The sequence below is a fragment of the Lactuca saligna genome, chromosome 6, assembly GCF_052625555.1.
Source record: "Lactuca saligna cultivar CGN05327 chromosome 6, ASM5262555v1, whole genome shotgun sequence".
Classification (NCBI taxonomy): Eukaryota; Viridiplantae; Streptophyta; class Magnoliopsida; order Asterales; family Asteraceae; genus Lactuca; species Lactuca saligna.
This window is the reverse complement of record NC_136422.1, coordinates 59,137,817-59,160,560: the sequence shown is the minus strand read 5'-3', so window position 1 is coordinate 59,160,560 and position 22,744 is coordinate 59,137,817. Positions and strand designations below refer to the sequence as shown.

Here is a 22,744-nt window from a genome sequence, read left to right as displayed (position 1 = left end):
TCTGGCTCCGCCCCTGGCAAGAAATGTGTTACATATCCCCCGCCCCCGGTGATTGAGTACCAAATTGTTGGCTATGATCATAACGGGTAATTACCCTATCATTAAAACAAATACTTAGTGCATAACCAGATATTATTCATTTGTTATTTTGAGTACATTAAATTGACGATGTTCATCAATCATTAAGCTAATTTAATATCCAGTAATTGAACTTTGTTTAGTTCTCTTGATAACTTAAGCAAGTTTAGAGATGGTTTCACTTACACAAGATCAAAAATTGGGGGGGGGGGGGGGGGGGGTGGGTCCAGAGAGAATTGTGTGATTATTATCTAGGAAAGGAAAAAACACACACATGTTACCTGGTCCTTAGGCCACCATTTTGAGACAAATAGAACTAAATGGGGTGCAAGAAATGAATGCGTCATGTTGAAGCTCATAAAAATAGTGTCCGAGCTTGAAGAACACCTACATACATAATATCTCTATTGGAACTTTGTTAAATGAAAACTTTCTCTATGGGACTTGTCCCACATTAGAAGAAAGAGGAAACATATACTCCCTTAAAAAGCCTCCAACTAGTTGTTTATCAATTATATCAAAGGATTGGACTAAAGGGATTGGGTTGGATTTGGTGATTGGCTAGTCAAATTGGTCTTTAAAGACTTAGATTAATATATACATACATACATATATATATATATATATATATATATATATATATATATATATATATATATATATATATATATTAGTTCTAATTTTGACTTTTATTTTTATATTAAACAAATCTGTTAAGTCCGTTTTAAGTGTCTTGACAGTTATTTTCGGTTGGCATTTTTTGGAGGGAAAAACAGTCAATGTATATCTATAAATAGATCACCAAAGACTAGATTTCAGATTCAGAAAAACCACACACATATTCCTCATATAATTTTGTATTCCACCAACAATGAAGGGAACATAGTGAATTTCGTCATAATCAAGAGAAGATCTTGGTTGATTGTTGTATCCTCTTGACAGATCCCTACCAGGGAAGTTTCTGTCTTAGGACACTGCAACACAGGCCTGAATCTGTACAATTTCGTGATTATATTTTCTGTGTAGTCATAATACAAGTATATTTTCTGTAAGCTGATTCTTGTATACTACATATATTTGACTTTTATTTTTATATTAAACAAATCTGTTAAATTCATTTTAACTATCTTGACAGTTATTTTCGGTTGGCAGTTTTTGGAGGGAAAAACAGTAAATGTATATCTATAAATAGATCACCAAAGATCAGATTTCGGATTCAGAAAAACCACACACATATTCCTCATATAATTTCGTATTCCACAAACAAAGAAGGGAACATAATGAATTTCATCATAATCAAGAGAAGATCTTTGTTGATTGTTGTATCCTCTTGACATATCCCTACCATGGAAATTTCTGTCTTAGGACACTACAAAGCATGCCTGAATCTATAAAATTTTGTGATTATATTTTATGTGTAGTCATCATACAAGTATATTTTCTGTAAACTAATTCTTGTATACTACATATATTTGAATTTTGTTTTTTTTTATTTCTATTGTTTTTGTTGCTTGTATACTTCTGTCATAACAATCTATGATATAACTCAAAAGTGAAGAACAGATCAAAATTCCATCATTAAAACACATGTGGAAAAGGCTGAGAAATTCAAAGGCTCAGATTTATGGAGATGGCAACAGAAGATGTTGTTTTATCTAACAACTCTTCATGTTTCCAATGTTCTCACTGATGATTCTCCCTCTCCTCCTACTGGTGTAACCACTGCAGAAGGAGTAACACCACCCACTGCAACCCAATTGGTAGAACACCAAAGGGCTATGGAAACTTGGAACACAAATGAATATAATTGCAAAAATTATATTCTGAATCCATTGCATGATTCCCTCTATGATATCTACTCTACCATTCCTACTTCAAGAAAGATATGGGAATCACTGAAAAGAAATGCAAAATAGAAGTGACATGTTGCAAGAAATTCGTGATTGGAAAGTTTATGAATTTCAAGATCGTGGATAACAAATCCATCCTCAAACAAGTAGTGGAAATTCAAGTCATTGCACATGATCTTGAAGTTTAAGGTATATGTATAAACTCTAGCTTTCTTGTTGGTTCAATCATTGAAAAACTTCCTCCTTCCTGTAAGAATTTCAAACTATATCTTAAGCACTTAACTGATGACATGAGTTTTAAGAAACTTGTGTTGAGAATTTGGTGTGGAAGAAGATAACAGATTGAATGAGAAGGCAAATGAAAATTCCTTGGAACCAAGTGCAAACTTTTTTGGTGAAGAAAGTACTTCAAGGAAAAAGCACAACAACAAGAAAGGGAAGCAATGCTCCAAACACTCTTCCAAAGATGGCAAAAATCATGGCCCCAACAAGAAGAATTATTGTCCATGTTATGTTCATGGAAACGTTGTACACAAGGCCAAAGATTGAAGATTTGGGAGGGGTCAAGGAGGAAATAATTGAGGAAACAATGGAGGGAACAATGGAAATAATGGTGGCATTTCTGGTGGAGAAAATTCTGGTCAAATCAACACGGTTGAATCATTAAATCAGTTTGTTGTTGTGATTCAAACCAGCATGGTTAGCAATTGTGTGGATTAGTGGATTGATACTTGAGCCACAAGGTACATTTGCAACTCCTGAACCACCTTTTCTACATACCAGAAAGTATCGGATTCTGAACAAATGTTTATGGGGAATGGCTCTACTACAAAAGTTGAAAGGACAGCGAAAAGTGAAGATGCAACTGACTTCTAAAAAAGAACTTGTTTTATGTGATGTATTGCATGTTCCTGAAATTATTAAGAATCTGATTTTTGTTCCTATTCTTAGTAACAAGGGATTGAAACTTGTATTTGGGTCAGATAAGTTTGTTCTCACCAAGGGTGGGATGTACGTTGGAAATGGATACCTTAGTGAGGGTCTCTTCAAAGTCAGTGTCTTACCTTTGTACTATGGCGTTGAAACACCAAACAATGATGTAACCAATGTTAATGCTAATGCAATAATGGGAACTACTAGCCCCTCTTCTATGTATATGCATGATCCTTCATTTTTGTGGCATTCTCTTTTGGGACATGTCAATTTTCGTTCTATTCAAAGAATGACAGAACTTGGCATGTTAACAAAATGTTCATTAGACAAAAACCTAAAATGTGAGGTTTGTGTGGAATCAAAATTTTCACAACACCCTCATAAATCAGTTGAAAAATCTAATGAAATACTTGGCTTAATCCACTCTAATTTATGTGATTGTAGAGCAACACCTACAAAAGGAGGAAAGAATTATTATATTTCTTTTATTGATGATTGCAGAAAGTATTGTTATATTTATTTATTTATTAAATACTGAGGATGAAGCCTTGAATTCTTTTAAGAATTACAATGCTGAAGTTGAAAATCAACTTGACAAAAAGATCAAAATTCTAAGGTCTGATCGAGGAGGAGAATATCAATCCAAAAACTTTGCTAAATTTTTTTCTTTAAATGGTATTATACATCAAAATACTGCCCCGTCTACTCCACAACAAAATAGAGTTGCTAAAAGGAAGAATAGAACATTGAAAAACATGATAAACTCAATGTTAATTACTTCTGAAGCACGACATAATATGTGGGGAGAAGCATGTCTTGCAGGAAATTCAATACTTAATAAAATTCCTCGTAAAAAGAATGATAAATCATCCTATCATTTGTGGAAAGGGAGGTTACCCTCTTATAAAAGGATGAAAGTGTGGGGTTGCCTTGCTAAGGTACAAGTACCTTTTCCTAAGAGGACTAAACTTGACCAAAAACCATAGAATACATCTATCTTGGACCTGCCATGAATAGTTCATCATATAGGTTTCTTGTGTATAAATCACATGTTGATGATATCCATAACGAAACCATCATGGAATCAGAAGAGGCTGAATTCTTTGAAAATAGTTTTCCTTTTAAGGATAAAGGGAAAGAGTTTACATGATCTAAGAAAAGACCTCTAGATGATGAACTGAATGATACCATTCCAGACAAAAGTTTACAATCAAATGAAGAGAATTCTTCTAAGGTTCAAGAAGAGAACCTAGAAGCCAGAAGAAGCAAACGGGGCAAAATAACCTAATATTTTGGACCTAATTACATGACCTATGTACTGAATAAGGAACCTTAAACTTATAAGGATGCTATGGATTCTTCTGAAGCTCCCTTTTGGAAAGAGGCAATCAAAAGTGATATTGACTACATTATGCAGAATAACACTAGGAAATTGATAGATATGCCACCTGGGCAAAAATCATTTGGGCACAAATGGATATTCAAGAAGAAGTTTAGATCTGATGGTACCATTGAGAAGTACAAAGCTCGTTTAGTAGCTAAATGGTATCATCAAAAAGAGGGTCAAGACTTCTTTGACACCTATTCACCTGTTACAAGAATTACATTAATTCACACATTAGTAGAAATTACAGCCATTTACAATTTGGAAATACACCAAATGGATGTGAAAACTGCCTTCTTGTATGGTGAACTAGATGAAGATATATATATATATATATATATATATATATATATATATATATATATATATATATATATATATATGAATCAAGCTGAAGGGTTTGTGGTTAAGGGTCAAGAGAAGAAAGTCTGTAAGTTAGTTAGATCACTTTACGGACTAAAACAGGCTCCAAAGCAATGGCATGAGAAGTTTGACAACACATTACTCTCTAATGGATTTAGAATTAATGAATGTGATAAATGTGTTTATGTCAAACAATACAAGAATGCTTGTGGCATCATATGCTTGTATGTGGATGATATGCTTATAGTGGGTACAAATTTGGATGTGATCAATCAAACCAAGGAAATGCTACACTCCTCCTTTTCCATGAAGGACTTGGGAGTAGTAGATATGATCCTTGGTGTAAGAGTTCAAAGAAGACCAGATGTTTATACTCTTATTCAGTCCCATTATATTGAAAGTGTACTTAAGAAGTTTGGACACTATGATGACAAGCTGGCAGTCACCTTTTTTGATCCTTCAAGTCATCTTAAGAAGAATAAAGGTGGTACTGTAGCTCAGTTAGAATATACTCAAGTTCTTGGTAGCTTAATATATATTATGAATTGTACTAGACCCGACTTGGCTTATCGTGTAACTAGATTGAATCGTTACTCCCGCAATCCTGGGAAAGATCATTGGTATGCATCCGTAAGAGTGCTTAGTTATTTAATGCATATAATGAATTATGGATTGCATTACATGAGGTATCCTCCTATACTAGAAGGATATTGTGATGCAAACTGAATTTCCAATACTTCTGAGGCAAAATCCATAAGTGGATATGTGTTCACACTTGGTGTAGCTGCTATCTCTTGGAAATCATCTAAGAAAACTATGAATACTCATTCTACAATGGAAGCAGAGTTTGTTGCTTTAGAAAAAGCTGTTGAACAAGCTGAATGGCTTAAAAGCTTCCTTGAAGGTGTTCCTCTATGGCCCCAACTTGTTACTGCCATTGGGATACATTGTGATAGTATGGCTGCTCTTACTAGAGCACAAAGTCGTATATACGATGGAAAGTCGAGACACATTAGGCGCAAACATATTACAATAAGAGACTTGATGAAGAATGGAATCATTTCAATTAGTTACATAAAGTCAAAGGAAAATATAGCTAATACCTTGACAAAAGGCCTTAGTAGAGAGGAAGTTCTCTTCACATCGAGGGGAATGGGCTTAAAGCCAACACAATGAGTCACCACTTGGCAAAAACCTAACCTAGCAACATTGGAGATCCCATGGTCTAGGTTCAATCAGACAACTAGTTGGGGAAGACTCAAAGAAGTACTAACATAAAGGTATGCTCACTCCTATGATATTTATTAGTGTTTTTCTGTTGATGGTATAGGGATGAATTATTTATTCTTAATAATGTTGATAGCTTTTATAGTAGAATAGTACAGATTTTTCCAGATTAGCATTACCTATGTGAGATGGATGTGAGGTCGCATCTTTAGGAGTTGATATGGCAAAGCTCTTTAAAAGTCTCATGAAGAAAGGATTTTGAACACAACGATAAGAAATGATCTATGCTTAGATATAATATGTGTGATACTTCATGTTTTTTATTCTACTATAAAAAGTGATTAGTTCAAGACTCTAGTTTACTATCCACCAAGTAGATCCAAGCAGTACTCCCTATGAAAGGTTCAAGTTTTACAACACCTATTCATATGCATGTCATATCTTACTTCCCTGATTTGAATATCAAAGTTCACTTATTTTCTATTCAAATGTAGTATATTCTTGGAGTTTGAATAGAAAATGTGGGGTATTTTTAGAACTTTGTTAAATGAAAACTTTCTCTATGGGACTTGTCCCACATTGGAAGAAAGAGAAAACTTATACTTCCTTACAAAGCCTCCTACTAGTTGTTTACCAATTAGATCAAAGGCTTAGACTAAAGGGATTGGGTTGGATTTGGTGATTGGGCTAGTCAAATTGGTCGTGAAAGACTTAGATTAATATATTTATTTAATGGTCAAAAGATTGGCCTTGGGCCTTGGGGCTCTTGGGTCTCATTGACTAGTTACATTATTTTATATATATATTAAGGGACCCTATATATTAATTCCAATTTTGACTTCTATTTTTATATTAAACAAATCTGTTAAATTCTTTTTAACTTTCTTGACAGTTATTTTCGGTTGGCAGTTTTTGAATGGGAAAACAGTTAATGTATATCTATAAATAGATCACCAAAGACCAGATTTCGGGTTCAGAAAAACCACACACATTCCTCATATAATTTCGTATTCCACAAACAATGAAGGGAACATAGTCGTCAGAATCAAGAGAAGATCTTTGTTGATTGTTGTATCCTCTTGACAAATCCCTACCAGGAAAATTTCTGTCTTAGGACACTGCAAGCAGACCTCAATATGTACAATTTCGTGATTATATTTTCTGTGTAGTTATCATACAAGTATGTTTTCTATAAATTGATTCTTGTATATTACATATATTTGAATTTCATTTGTTTTATTTTTATTGGTTTTGTTGATTGTATACTTCTTTCATAACAATCTCTATTTAAAGACTTGGTCAACGATTACATCAATGAATTTACCAGATCTGACCATCTGAGGTCAACCCGCCTACACCCTTTCATTTTTTTCAAGCTATGTCATGTTCATATCAAAGGGTTGATCTTTTGGAATTAGACCATCAAGTTCTTTATTTGGAATGCACAAAACTTTTTAATAGACATGATGGGCTAGTGGTGGTAATTCACAATGATTAGGATGGTGTCTATGAAGCCACCATTAACAATTTAAGTTGTTAAAAAAAACCCTCCCATAGATAATCTTCAAAAAATAAATCAAAATCTTGTTATGTGTTACATGAATCGTCAACAGGTAAAAGATGATGGCAAGGGAGACTGTGATTCCAATTTTGTAAGTGAAGCCTCAAGATTTCGAAATGATGATGCCAATTCAAATTACCCTAAAATGATTTAATCCCCTCTAGAAGAACCTACCTGTCATCCTTATATATCCACCACCCCATCGTGATTTCATTTTGAAAAATTTTGAGTTTTTTTTCTATTTTATTGAACATTGGTTGAACTTTGATCAGTCGAGAAAGGGGAAGCCATGGTCGCCATATGCACGTATCTTGAGGGGCAGTAACAATCCAAAATATGAGTGAGAGAGAGAGAGAGAGAGAGATATGGTCCCTTTATTAAATAATTATTTAGATTTAAAAGTCATTTCAGTTACCGAGCGATAATTTTTATGTACAAACTATGCTAAAAGGATCATCAATCTAAAAAAAATCGAGGTTTGGACAAAACCTTATAAAAATGCATAACGCAAAGATCATTTTTGCAATTTTGATGATTAATATACTAATAATACTCATGAAGTTAAAATTAAATTATCAAATGAAGAAGATGGAGCATATAGGTGACATTGAGTTCTCATGATTAATATACTAATATGGATGGAGTAAGTGTGGGCACAACACCGGTTTGCCCACTTACTTTCTTGCTCTGATTTAAGGTCCCTTGTCTAACAAATTAATTTTTTTAAGTGATCGTTTTTACAGCCTTAATAAAAGATAGATGTAAAGAACCAACACGGAAGCAAATAAAACCAACAATGAGAATTTGCGTTTACACGAATTGTTATATTTAGAAAAGAAAAAAAAATTAAACTCGACAAACATCTTTATTAATGCTAAACATCATTTAAAGGCCCCGGCCGTAAAATTACCATATCAAGATTAATTTGACATGTCGTATAATCAACATTTAAATTTATATTTTTTATAAACTACTCTTACAACACCTATAACTATTAAACGAGTAAATTAATGAAATCGTTCTTGTGATTTGGTCAAAATTGCACGCTTGGTCCCTAATTTTTTTTTTTTGCAATTGGATCGTCCCTGTGGTTTGATTTTGTTGCGTTCTTTGTGCTTACGGTTTGGTAAAAATTGCATGTTTGGTTCATAACTTTATGTATGTAAAGGACGAAAAATGCAACAAAATCAAACCAGAGGGACGAAAAACGCAACAAAATCAAACCACATGGACGATCCGAGTGCAAAAAAAAAAATTAGGAATCAAATGTGCAATTTTAACCAAACCACAAAGACGATTTCAGTAATTTACTATTAAACTTTATAAATTTTGTCACGTCACATTTTTTATTTTATGCAGCTTTATCAATTTATCAATTTTTTTTGCGATACATTAAAGTTACAAAGACCAATAAAACATTACCAAAACCAATTTATAATATTTATGACTTATCATTTGATTTGTAGATCCTCTTACTATTCCATCAACCTTTTGAAGGTTTATAAAAAGTTCGTCTATTTCATGGTGCAATTTATTGATAATAATATTTGATTTTTTGTATGTATTTATATAAAAAGGAGGTTTAAAGTGTATATTTGTCCTACATAGCCTTGAAGGTATAGCCCTGTCTATTTTTTCTATGGATCTTACATAGAAGATACCGTAAAATTGACCAATTCAGCGCTCCTTTTTTATTCACATTCCTTATATATCTACGCTTCCACGTCAACGCGAGAAAAAGATTTCTTCATTACAAGAAAGCTCTGTGATTCACCGAGTTTCCTTTGAGCCTCGATATTTTCATGAACTTTTTCAAGATCGTACGTTGTTACTGATTGATAATCCACATTGCCCGCATAGATTTTATGCATAGCCAAGTAAATCGATACAGCAAAGATTGTCACCCATATTAGATACCAGCAAAACTGAAAATTCACCAACGACTTCGCTCGTTCTAAGGCTTCTTCTCCATGGCACCGGACAACATGGTGACCTACTTTGTGACAACCCGAAATCTATTGCGTCAGTTTTAACATTTTTCCGTTAAAAAGCTTCATTTTATTTAACTGTCCGTTAACCTTTTGGAAGAGGTTAATTATATGGGGACTATTATAATGACTTGGTAAGGGTTGAAACAAATTAGAAACACCCACAAAATGCCCTTAAAAATGTTTAGTTACAACCAAGTCAAAATTTGACCGTTTAATCGGGTACGACCAAAAAGCCCCGTTTTAACGGTAGTATCAGGTAGAATTCCACTGAGCCCTAACTCCAACCCTTATATAAGGATGAGTGGAGTCCATTAGAGACTTTTTACACTCTCCCCACTCTCTCTCTCTCTACAACTTAATTCCGAGCAAAAAATCGTCCGTTTCGAACCACAAACGAGTAAGCCACCAATCCTAACTTGTTAAATAGCTTATCTAGCCTGCAATCTCGAGTTTAAAACATAAAATAGGGACAAAATTGATGTGTTTACGGCCCAAGAACACTCTTGGACCGTAAACACCATATAATGGGGTTTTTAAGCCCCAAAACCCCTCCAAATTGCCCCTAAGGCTTAGATATGACTTTTAGGCTTGCATATTCGGACTTAGAACACCTTGGAACGAGTTTTTGGAGAGTAAACTTGAGTTTACTGCCCAAGAACATGTTTGGGCCGTAAACTCCTCTTCATGGGGAGTAAACTCATATTTGTGTGTTAAAAATGCCCTTAAACACACCAATGGCCTAGGATTGAATTCTAGAATCAATCACCAACAAGCTAGGGACCTTAAACTCAATTAAAACAACTCCATAAGGAGTTCACGGCCGTAAACCCCTCATGGAAGGGTATCTAGGTCGTAAACTCCTATAAAGGGGTTAAATGGTGCCCTAAACTCCCCATTTGACTTGGAAAAATGCTTAGGAATTTACCCTCTATCATTTAAGACTTCAAAACACCAAAAGAATGTGTGTACAGGAGCTTACGGCCGCAAGCTCCCTTGCTTAGGGCCGTAAACTCCTCAATGGTCCATGTGAAGCCTTAAAACCACTCATACAATTTAGATTTGGACCTAGCAAAATTCCACGATCGATGTTAAGCCTTTAACCATCCTAGAACACTCTCACCATGAGTTTATGGCCGTAAACTCATGGGGAGTTGTCCCATGGCCGAAAACACCATATGGAGAGCTTACTCTTGGAGAGTAAACTCCATTCCTAAGCCATTCAAGCCCTTAGATGTTACCCGGGACACCCTAAACACTTAACCAAAGTGTTTTCCGCCCTTTAGGGTGCGTGTATTTGTTAATTAGTATATAATATACTAATTGTATGTGAACATATGTTATCATATGTTAAATAGGTCACAAAGTGTGTCCAGGTCCTTACTTGACACCGAGCACCCAACCGGCGCCTTCGTCGGATCCACTTACGCCAGGTGAGTTGATACCCCTGAATGAACCTTTTAAATGTTTTTACATGTTTTATAGGGGGGAATATAAGTTAAACATGCCAGTTATCATATCAATCACATGTGATTGATAACCCGCATGCACGAGATTTTACCACACTGTACACTGTTTTACCGAGTAGGATACTATAATGGTTTTCAATTGTTTCAAAACTCTTACTTGTACTGTTGTATCTAAAATGATTTCAAACTGGTTTATAAAGGTTCCAAATATTTCTACAGGTTTTCAAACTTATTTTACCAAAGAATACCAAAATGTGATTTTCCTAAGTATAAAGGTTTTCCAAGGTGTTCGTCAAATTTCTCTTCCACGTCGTATACTTATACTTGTTAGTTACAACTGCTTCGCTTTCACTTATTGTAAACTACTAATTGATAATGCTTTCACTTCCTGATACGCTTATACCTGTTATTGCCTCTATTTCGCTTATACTTGTAGTCACTTATACTTGTTAGACGCTTCTACTTCATTAGTTGTCGTTTCCACTTCGTGATACACTTATACTTGGTACACTTATACTTCATGATTCGATTATCCCACACTGTTGATTTACACTTTACGATTTGGTCATCCCACACTATTCGTTCACACTTTATGATGCAGTTATTCCACACTATTTGTTCACACTTTATGATTCAGTTGTTCCACACTACTCACACTTGATGATTTAGTTGTTCCACACTATTCGTTCACACTTGTTACACACTCAGTCATAGTTAGATGTATAGTTGTGCTTGTATAGGTGCATATAAATAATGATTGAAGGACTTAGGAAGGTTTGTCCGCCCTATTTCCTTTTCTTCGTTGAGATGTGGTCTGGTGGGATCGGATGGCCGTCCGAAGGTCGTTTGATTCATTTGTTGTATGTTATGTATACGAGCATAGACATATAGGTTTACTCTAGTCAGTTCAGTTATGAGTCTCTACCTCTAGTTCAACACTTATATGGGAAAACACACTACCCACTATTTGGGATGCATCTTTGGGACACGGCATTCTCCGTCGTCTAGTTGGTAACCAGAGTCTCCTGTAGGGAGAGCGGACATTGTGTGTATAGATCTATACGGGATTGACACCCCCACACCCTGACTGCTAGCTACAGTCCACGGCCCACCAAGCCAAGGGGTGACAAATGTCATATTTTATAGATGCTTGTAGGGCGTGAGGTACTCTAGTGTCGGTTAGTATGGTTACGAGTATCCCTGGTTGCCTTATAATCCACGGCCTTAAGGTAACGGTATTTCACCGGCAATTTACACTGTATGCTGGTAACTCATTTTCAGAGTCACACTGTCTTGACCTTGCAAGATGTATCTTTCATTTGATAGTGTTTGCGGTCTGTATTCACTGTCTTAACCTTGCAAGATGTATCTGTCATTTGATACCGTCTGCGGTCTGTATTCTCTGTTTTGACCTTGCAAGATGTATCTTTCATTTGATACTGTCTGCAGTCTGTATTCTCTGTTTTGACCTTGCAAGATGTATCTTTCATTTGATACTGTCTGCGGTCTGTATTCTCTGTTTTGACCTTGCAAGATGTATCTTTCATTTGATACTGTCTGCGGTCTGTATTCACTGTTTTAGACCTTACCAGCTGTACCTTTCATTTGGTACCTTCTGAGGTCTGTGTCTCCATTTGTTAGACGGAAACAGACGTGTCGTTCGTTCGATACTCTCCTGGAGTCTAAGATTCCTTTGCCTTAGTCAGCAGTCCTCACTGCTGAGGCATATGTTATTTCCCTGACTTCTCTTGCTTCCTTTAATAACCAAATTCAACATTTTGATAATGATAGCGATTAAGGGAAAACTACTTTTTACCACATAACTCTGTCCAGTCTTGGTAGAAGGCTGCTTTTATTAAAGAAAATATAGGATTTTCTGGAAAGAACTCTAATACACTGTAAACTCTTAAACTACTACATTATAAAGTTATTTAAATAAAATGTCACTAATTACTTATGAACTCACCTGCATTTGTAAAATTGCTGATACTTGCTTTTCAAACAACTTGTATTCTCAGGTCAGCATTAGACAGGTACATCCGCGGAGCTGTTGATGAAGATAGCTTAGTACCATGCTGTTCTTATTACATTTACTTGTATTACTTCAATATATTGTAATGTGAACCATGTAAAACTATTACTATTAATGAAATGTTTTGTTGTACTTTGATTACTATAATGCATGTGTTGTGATACTTGACATGACGTCCTCCACCCCAGAACGTTTCTGCCGTTCCGGTTTTGGGGTGTGACAGATTGGTATCAGAGCATTGTTTATAGTGAGCTAAGTATATCAATTCATAAAAGATATACAACCTATAAATACAAAAGGGATAAAACACTCTGACCAAGAATTATACTTTAAAATATAACCATCTTTTACCAAAGTATAATAACATCCAGAATCTAAACACTTGAACACAAGTATCACAAGAAGAACAATAATAAAAGTCTTCGGATGTTGAGCACTACAGTCAAACCTAGGCAGTTATGTAATCGCACGCTGGAATAAATGTAACCTGATCAACTACATTTATTCGAGATGCGATGAACGTGTGCTTGGGAGTGATAGTGGTGTTGCAACAGGTCTGAAACTTACCAACTAGGAATGCTAGAGCCAAACATAAAGTTAAAATACTATAGGAGTATTTTGGAACACGAAAAGACTCGCGTAAATCCCAGAATCATATTCAGAAGATAAGAAAACAAACAAGAAATTAAAATACCATAGGGGTATTTTAGGATACATAGATAACCTTGTGTGAAGAACTAAAAGATCCTTATTGATATACCTACAACTACAGAGAGTATACTTCCAAGGTTATATATAATAAGGATCCCATAGGCTAAGAATGTGTGGTTTCGCCCTATTTCCTTTTCCTTGTTGGGATGTGGTTCTAGAGTAGTATCACATATTCGAAGGCCTATCGGATCTAAGCTATATATGATTTGTATACCCTATGTAATCATAGCAGGACTCGATATGGATCACTCATTGAAATGTTAATAATATCTTAGGATTCTTTAGACATTTCCATTCTTGCACGAACCCTGTAGAAAACCCTGCCCACTTCAGTACTCGACAGAAGAGCTGATTCCGACCCCGAAGAAGTTCATTGAGAGGATTTCCAGCTTGGAAACGAATAAACTAGGTCGAGACTATTGAATTCACCAAGTGCCTGTATCTTTTAGGGATAGTGGTGAGAGATTCGCCTAAACTTCCGAGATTCCAGTCATCCGTCATGAAGTGATGACACCTAGAGTTGGAATCAGAAGGAAGACGGAGTAGAAATTCAATATGTCCACACGAGGAGAGAACCCTAGGTAACTACCCGAAGGAAGCCAACGCCGATTCCAGTCAAAGATACGAGGCAGACAGAGGGAGCCAGTACATGGAACCCAAGAAGAGTCTTACCCTCGTGTTCGTCACGCTAATACACCCTTAAAATAATACAATTTAGTGAGTTAGTGGTTACACTACTCACGCTATGTGTTAGGTAAGTCGCCTTATTCCCGTTGCCAGTGATACGCTTAGAGTGGATCCCGCACCTCTATTGAGAGCATTCAGCCGTAAGCCTTCATGAGCCTTTCTTCCCGCTGTTCCGTTCCAAACTGTTCATAAATCTTTCCGGGCCGGAGAGTGAAACCTTCCCAGTATAAAGGTAACGTAGTAGGAACGACTCGCATCTTGTGGCCTTTTTCGATACTCACACTCTTACCTTGTACACCAGGACTACATCATAGGGATGTAGGTCGACACTCAGACAACCAGTACTCTAAGCACGGGAAAAATTTATGCCTAATACAGTTAGGACAGATATGTCCAGGGTTTAGACATCGTCTCTCATTTTCATGCATTCCTTTCCGTGTAGGAAAACCATGCTTCCGAAGAAGCGCAACCAGTCTGCAAACACCAAACCTACTCTCCTGTTTGATGAAGCTACTTTCCGGGCTGCAGTCTCAGCAGCCGTTGCATCTGCCATGGCTCAACTGAATGCTAACAACGCCAATGTTAGTGAGAGTCCTATCAGAAATTCCAACCCCAGCATTGGACCGCAGCAACCAACACCAGCATGCACGGCCATTCAAGAACCCCAACCAACCCCACTAAATAGGAAGTTCAGAAACGAGGAAGGAAGTACCTCGGCTCAAGGACTTTCCGAAGGGCAACGAGCTGAGGCAGTCAATACCCCTACCAACCCTTCCATCCCAACACCTACAAGACCAAACCTAGGAAGCCAACCAATGACGATAGTCACGAGCAGTCCAAGTGGTAAAACGGAGAGAAGGAAACGGAATCGTCATGCTCGAAAAGGAGCACCAACGACTCCACAAACTTTCTGCGCAACAATAGCATGTGGAAGACCCCACCCCTCCAGCGTTAGCACGACCCCTTTCACAATTCCCCGACATCAGGTCCAACCCTACACATAATAGTAGTGTCAAAGTCGGACTCTTTAAAGGGAAATTTTTGAAGTGGAGGAACGAGGAGAGCACTCATGTCCACGTAACTCTGACTAAACACTTCACTCCTACCACCGATACCAGTATGAACCAGCCATGTCATCAGTGTGGTGAGACAGGACACCTCAAAAGGGATTGTCCAATAATAAAGAACTCCAGTGCAGACAGGAGGATACTAAGAATCACTGCTGCAGGAGAAACGACAGGGGCACAAGAAAATTCTAACTTTAACGCTTAGAGAGAAGTATCAAGGAACCCGATGGATTTTTGGTACGTCTTTCGATCACAGATAACTAAACCGAAAACATTAAAAGACAAATTCAAATGTAAATACTTTTTCATAAGGCGAAAGTCGCAGTGCTGTTATAAAATTCAAAAATTCATTAGGTAAAACTATAATGGCTAAAACATATACGTTACGGCCATGTATAGTTAAGATGGATAGACCTAGAGTGAGTGAATTCCGCCTTATTTCATGTTCCTCGTTTGGTTGTGGATTTACGGAGGGGTCGCTCAGTCAACAGTCCTCCCCACCTTAATTATGCATGACTAGTATATGTGATGCGATTATAGAAATGCCTCGTGAGAATCCATTCATGAAAAGATGCTCTGCTCGGAAACACTTAGGACCCTCTATAGTTTCGCGTCGACTCTATCGGTCATGGTTTGACGTAGTGCAGCCATGTGTACATCCCTAGTGCTGTGTAAAAAGAACTTTCTCTATAGCCATGTCGGCAAATAAAGGATCTTCCGAACCTAAACATAAAACAATTAATCAAACCTATGCGATCCGTCAGTCGTCCCTCTTACCTCAAACCTTCCGAAGTACCCAAGAGAAGGGTACCGTGCGCTGTTAACCAACCCTCCTTAGACAAATAAGAACCGAAGCGAAAGACAATGCATGCATTCCGGAAGACGATAACCACCCGAAGCATACCTAGTAGATTCCCTATAAAGACCCTTCATTCTATCCCATGGAACGAGAGCTAGAGTCAAGAGAACCCCTACGGATTGAACTATTATAATGACTACAGATATGAAGTTTGTTGTCATTCCAGTTAAGCCAACATAGTAGCTAACACCCTCGGTTGATAAAGAAATCTGAGTCGTAAGAGTCAAGGACATTGACTACGACCATCCATTCACGCTTGATCCCCCGAATCAAGCATCGCAACAAATAGCTCAGAAATCCAAAAGCTGCGATGAGTTAAACTCTGAAAAGAATGGATGAGGAGATTAAAGTTCCGAGTGATGGAACCCTATACTCACTAGATTTGACCTAGACCGAGAAAACTCAGAACCTTCGGAAGAGTAGTTGCCAAAGATGTTCGCACTACTCAGGCACTTTGTCCACCCTGTTACCAACGAGTAGTGCCTAGGATCCTCCGCTCTCTCGCATGGACGAAGTCATCGTCGCCTTGTAGACGATAGACTTCATTCTTTGAAGTGAACACTAGAATACCGAGAACCACAAGATAACCTCCGCAGCCAAGAATACCTGATCAAGGTGCAAAAGTAGTTGCGTTAAGCCTCATGACCCAGATCCTAAAGAGATTATAGACTTAACATCAGCCTTGGTGTTAGTCGAGAGGTTATGCAGGAATAGGCGTTTTCCGCACTAAAATAAACCAAAGTCTTAGAGATTAATTGGACTATTAGGTGTTCCACGAATACTATCTCGCCCAGAAATAGTAGAACCACCTCCTGAGATAGTCCAACACTTATTCGGTGAAACCCTATCTCCCCGACCCTAAGGGTTTCTGTATCTCAAGAATCGTTAGTGCAAGTTCATTTTGCATGATCTTGAGATAGGAACTCTACAGCAGACAGATAACCGTAGATACGCAACCCATCCGATGACCTAGAAAGCCTCTAAAAGCCAATTGACAGGATGCACGAAACCAAAGACAACCCGGGATTCCTAAAAATCAACCTGAAGGAATACTCTACCAGTACGAGAGAGAACGTTAAGAAATTCAGAATGGCGATCACACCAATGAGGATCTTGCCATAGAAGTACACTATGTTCTAAGTATTGAAAACCTCTACCCTTCCGAGAGCTTAGGACCATCCGAGAATCCTCACGGAGATTGGTCCAACCCTCGTCAGCCCACTACTACTTTCGGATATTCCACAAGTTTCACACCCGATAGATCCACTCCTTAGACTTGATATGTGTTCACCCGACATCACTTTTTGTACCCCACTCATCGTGAAAGAAACCATTGAGAACCCTAACCTCATAGATACACCAGTCTGAACTCGCTAACTACACGAGACGGAATCTGCATCCCATAGGTGAAGGTTTGTTGGAATGATAGACACAAGCCAAATAGGAAGTACCCTCCAGCCTATACTCGGTTATTCATACCTACTTCCTTGCCTACACCTGAATTTCGGGACGAAATTCCCTCTAACGGGGGGATGATGTGACAACCTGAAATCTATTCAGTCAGTTTTAACCTTCTTCCGTTAAAAAGCTTCGTTTTATTTAACTGTCCATTAACCTTTTGGAAGAGGTTAATTATATGGGGACTATTATAATGACTTGGTAAGGGTTGAAACAAATTAGAAACACCCACAAAATGCCCTTAAAAATGTTTAGTTACAACCAAGTCAAATTTTACCGTTTAATCGGGTGCGACCAAAAAGCCCCGTTTAACGGCAGTATCGGGTAGAATTCCACTGAGCCCCAACTCCAACCCCTATATAAGGGTGAGTGGAGTCCATTAGAGACTTTTTACACTCTCCCCACTCTCTCTATCTCTCTCTCTAAAACTTAATTCCAAGCCAAAAATCGTCCGTTTTGAGCCCCAAACGAGTAAGCCACCTATCCTAACTTGTTAAATAGCTTATCTAGCCTGCAATCTCGAGTTTAAAACATAAAATAGGGACAAAACTGATGTGTTTACGGCCCAAGAACACTCTTGGACCGTAAACACCATATAATGGGGTTTTTAAGCCCCCAAACCCCTCCAAATTACCCCTAAGGCTTAGATATGACTTTTAGGCTTGCATATTCGGACATAGAACACCTTGGAACGAGTTTTTGGAGAGTAAACTTGAGTTTACTACCCAAGAACATGCTTGGGCCGTAAAATCCTCTTCATGGGGAGTAAACTCATATTTGTGTGTTAAAAATGTCCTTAAACACACCAATGGCCTTGGATTAAATTCTAGAATCAATCACCAACAAGCTAGGGACCTTAAACTCAATTAAAACAACTCCATAAGGAGTTCACGGCCGTAAACCCCTCATGGAAGGGTATCTAGGCCGTAAACTCCTATAAAGGGGTTAAATGGTGCCCTAAACTCCCCATTTGACTTGGAAAAATGCTTAGGAATTTACCCTCTATCATTTAAGACTTCAAAACACCAAAAGAATGTGTGTATAGGAGCTTACAGCCATAAGCTCCCTTGCTTAGGGCCGTAAACTCCTCAATGGTCCATGTGAAGCCTTAAAACCACTCATACAATTTAGATTTGGACCTAGAAAAATTCCACGATCGATATTAAGCCTTTAAACATCCTAGAACACTCTCACCATGAGTTTATGGACGTAAACTCATGGGGATTTGTCCCAGGGCCGTAAACACCATATGGAGAGCTTACTCTTGGAGAGTAAACTCCATTCCTAAGCCATTCAAGCCCTTAGATGTTACCCGGGACACCCTAAACACTTAACCAAAGTGTTTTCCGCCCTTTAGGGTGCGTATATTTGTTAATTAGTATATAATATACTAATTGTATGTGAACATATGTTATCATATGTTAAATAGGTCACAAAGTGTGTCCAGGTCCTTACTTGACACCGAGCACCCAACCGGCGCCTTCGTCGGATCCACTTACGCCAGGTGAGTTGATACCCCTGAATGAACCTTTTAAATGTTTTTACATATTTTATAGGGGGGGAATATAAGTTAAACATGCCAGTTATCATATCAATCACATGTGATTGATAACCCACATGCACGAGATTTTACCACACTGTACACTGTTTTACCGAGTAGGATACTATAATGGTTTTCAAAAAGGTTTTCAATTGTTTCAAAACTCTTACTTGTACTGTTGTATCTAAAATGATTTCAAACTGGTTTATAAAGGTTCCAAATATTTCTACAGGTTTTCAAACTTATTTTACCAAAGAATACCAAAATGTGATTTTCCTATGTATAAAGGTTTTCCAAGGTTTTCGTCAAATTTCTCTTCCACGTCGTATACTTATACTTGTTAGTTACAACTGCTTCGCTTTCACTTATTGTAAACTACTACTTGATAATGCTTTCACTTCCTGATACGCTTATACCTGTTATTGCCTCTATTTCGCTTATACTTGTAGTCACTTATACTTGTTAGACGCTTCTACTTCATTAGTTGTAGTTTCCACTTCGTGATACACTTATACTTGGTACACTTATACTTCATGATTCGATTATCCCACACTGTTGATTTACACTTTACGATTTGGTCATCCCACACTATTCGTTCACACTTTATGATGCAGTTATTCCACACTATTTGTTCACACTTTATGATTCAGTTGTTCCACACTACTCACACTTGATGATTTAGTTGTTCCACACTATTCGTTCACACTTGTTACACACTCAGTCATAGTTAGATGTATAGTTGTGCTTGTATAGGTGCATATAAATAATGATTGAAGGACTTAGGAAGGTTTGTCCGCCCTATTTCCTTTTCTTCGTTGAGATGTGGTCTGGTGGGATCGGATGGCCGTCCGAAGGTCGTTTGATTCATTTGTTGTATGTTATGTATACGAGCATAGACATATAGGTTTACTCTAGTCAGTTCAGTTATGAGTCTCTACCTCTAGTTCAACACTTATATGGGAAAACACACTACCCACTATTTGGGATGCATCTTTGGGACACGGCATTCTCCGTCGTCTAGTTGGTAACCAGAGTCTCCTGTAGGGAGAGCGGACATTGTGTGTATAGATCTATACGGGATTGACACCCCCACACCCTGACTGCTAGCTACAGTCCACGGCCCACCAAGCCAAGGGGTGACAAATGTCATATTTTATAGACACTTGTAGGGCGTGAGGTACTCTAGTGTCGGTTAGTATGGTTACGAGTATCCTTGGTTGCCTTATAATTCACGGCCTTAAGGTAACGGTATTTCACCGGCAATTTACATTGTATGATGGTAACTCATTTTCAGAGTCACACTGTCTTGACCTTGCAAGATGTATCTTTCATTTGATACTGTCTGCGGTCTGTATTCACTGTCTTGACCTTGCAAGATGTATCTTTCATTTGATACTGTTTGCGGTCTGTATTCTCTGTTTTGACCTTGCAAGATGTATCTTTCATTTGATACTGTCTGCAGTCTGTATTCTCTGTTTTGACCTTGCAAGATGTATCTTTCATTTGATACTGTCTGCGGTCTGTATTCTCTGTTTTGACCTTGCAAGATTTATCTTTCATTTGATACTGTCTGCGGTCTGTATTCACTGTTTTAGACCTTACCAGCTGTACCTTTCATTTGGTACCTTCTGAGGTCTGTGTCTCCATTTGTTAGACGGAAACAGACGTGTCGTTCGTTCGATACTCTCCTGGAGTCTAAGATTCCTTTGCCTTAGTCAGCAGTCCTCACTGCTGAGGCATATGTTATTTCCCTGACTTCTCTTGCTTCCTTTAATAATCAAATTCAGTATTTTGATAATGATAGCGATTAAGGGAAAACTACTTTTTACCACATAACTCCATCCAGTCTTGGTAGAAGGCTGCTTTTATTAAAGAAAATATAGGATTTTCTGGAAAGAACTCTAATACACTGTAAACTCTTAAACTACTACATTATAAAGTTATTTGAATAAAATGTCACTAATTACTTATGAACTCACCAACATTTGTAAAAATGCTAATACTCGCTTTTCAAACAACTTGTATTCTCAGGTCAGCATTAGACAGGTACATCCCCGGAGCTGTTGATGAAGATAGCTTAGTACCATGTTGTTCTTATTACATTTACTTATATTACTTCGATATATTGTAATGTGAACCATGTCAAACTATTACTATTAATGAAATGTTTTGTTGTACTTTGATTACTTTAATGCATGTGTTGTGATACTTGACATGACGTCATCCCCCCCCCCCCCAGAACGTTTCCACCGTTCCGGTTTTGGGGTGTGACATACTTCCAGGTTTAAGAAACAACCTTTAGGAATCAAGCTTTTAGTCCAAAGCATGAAACCCATGACAATGAGCCAGAGACCATGGAAGAGTGCGCTAATGGACCTTATGAAGCTAACTATAAAGCTTTTCTGGTAGCCAATGCCCATAAGGGTAGTGATAAAAGAGATGAGAATTAGTATCTGTAGAAGCATATGGTACTGTCCTTCGATACCCTTGTGATCAGCTGAGTGGAAGTGGAAGAGGAGGAGTTGTTGCCCTAAGGCAATACCTTCAAGTAAATGAGTCAATTCGCATTGCGCTATAGGTACAAACTTATCTAGTAGTATACCAAAGGCACCATAGACCAAACAGGCCAGGGAGATTAATGAGTGTTCAAAGGTGTGTAGATGGTTGGATGGAATGGTTCCATCAGTATCAAACGGCTGGTGACGATGTGGTCCAATAAATAGCTCCATAACTATGAACATGGAACAACCTACCATGATGACGTAAAGCTCCAAATACCTTATCTTGGTGGAGGGAAACCATGGTAATGAATGATAGGTTTTGGGGTTTTGAACATGAAGTTTGATATGGTTGAGAACGTGCCAAAAACCCTTGAGTAGAAACCAAAACCCGGGTGCCAAATGTCCCACCAAAGATCCCATGTGTAAGTGTTAGTTTTTCTGTGTCTTAGGTGTTGTATGTGTGAGAAAAGATATGAATGGAGAGAATTGAAACGAATGCTAAAAGGTTAGCGGAATTCGATAGAGAGAAAAGGGGTTTTAAAGGTTATTGGATGCCAAAATTTTAAAGATTATTCTAAACTTTTATTTATTTATTTATTTATTTGGAATAAGAAGACATCCCATGTGGAGGATGACGTACTGTGTGTTTGGCAACACTTTGAATATGAAGTGAAGCTGTTTTCAATACTCTCACAATCAAAAACCTTTAACAACATTTTTATCTTTGAACTGCAAAGATTTCTTTTTGTTTTTATCCCATAAGCGCATCATTTTTCATCATTTAGTAAAGGGTGTTGATCCGTATACAACAGTTTTTAACCATACATAACAATTTGTGTTTTATATGTTTGTACTGTACAACTCCCTAAAAAACAAATTGTTATGTACTTTAGTAAAACACTTTATTGTGCCAATTACAATTGGCAGGCACTGCTAGAATATGATTTAATTTTGCCGTAGTTATTTTAATTATCACATAATATTTTGTTTCTAATCTAGGACAAATATTAATTTCTAATCCGAAACTAATTTGTAC

At 37.4% G+C, this 22,744-nt stretch overlaps 1 protein-coding gene across 1 annotated transcript; it reads right to left on the bottom strand.

Moving 5' to 3' along the window:
* Positions 1-9,108: 9,108 nt before the first annotated feature.
* On the bottom strand, positions 9,109-22,128 carry LOC145002618 (uncharacterized). The gene is made up of 3 exons (XM_078961855.1): positions 21,484-22,128; positions 16,180-16,183; positions 9,109-9,389 (listed from the first exon to the last, which is right to left on the bottom strand). Exons 1-3 carry the CDS (start codon positions 22,126-22,128, stop codon positions 9,109-9,111), a joined length of 930 nt encoding a protein of 309 aa, XP_078817981.1.
* Between the last annotated feature and the right edge of the window lie 616 nt (positions 22,129-22,744).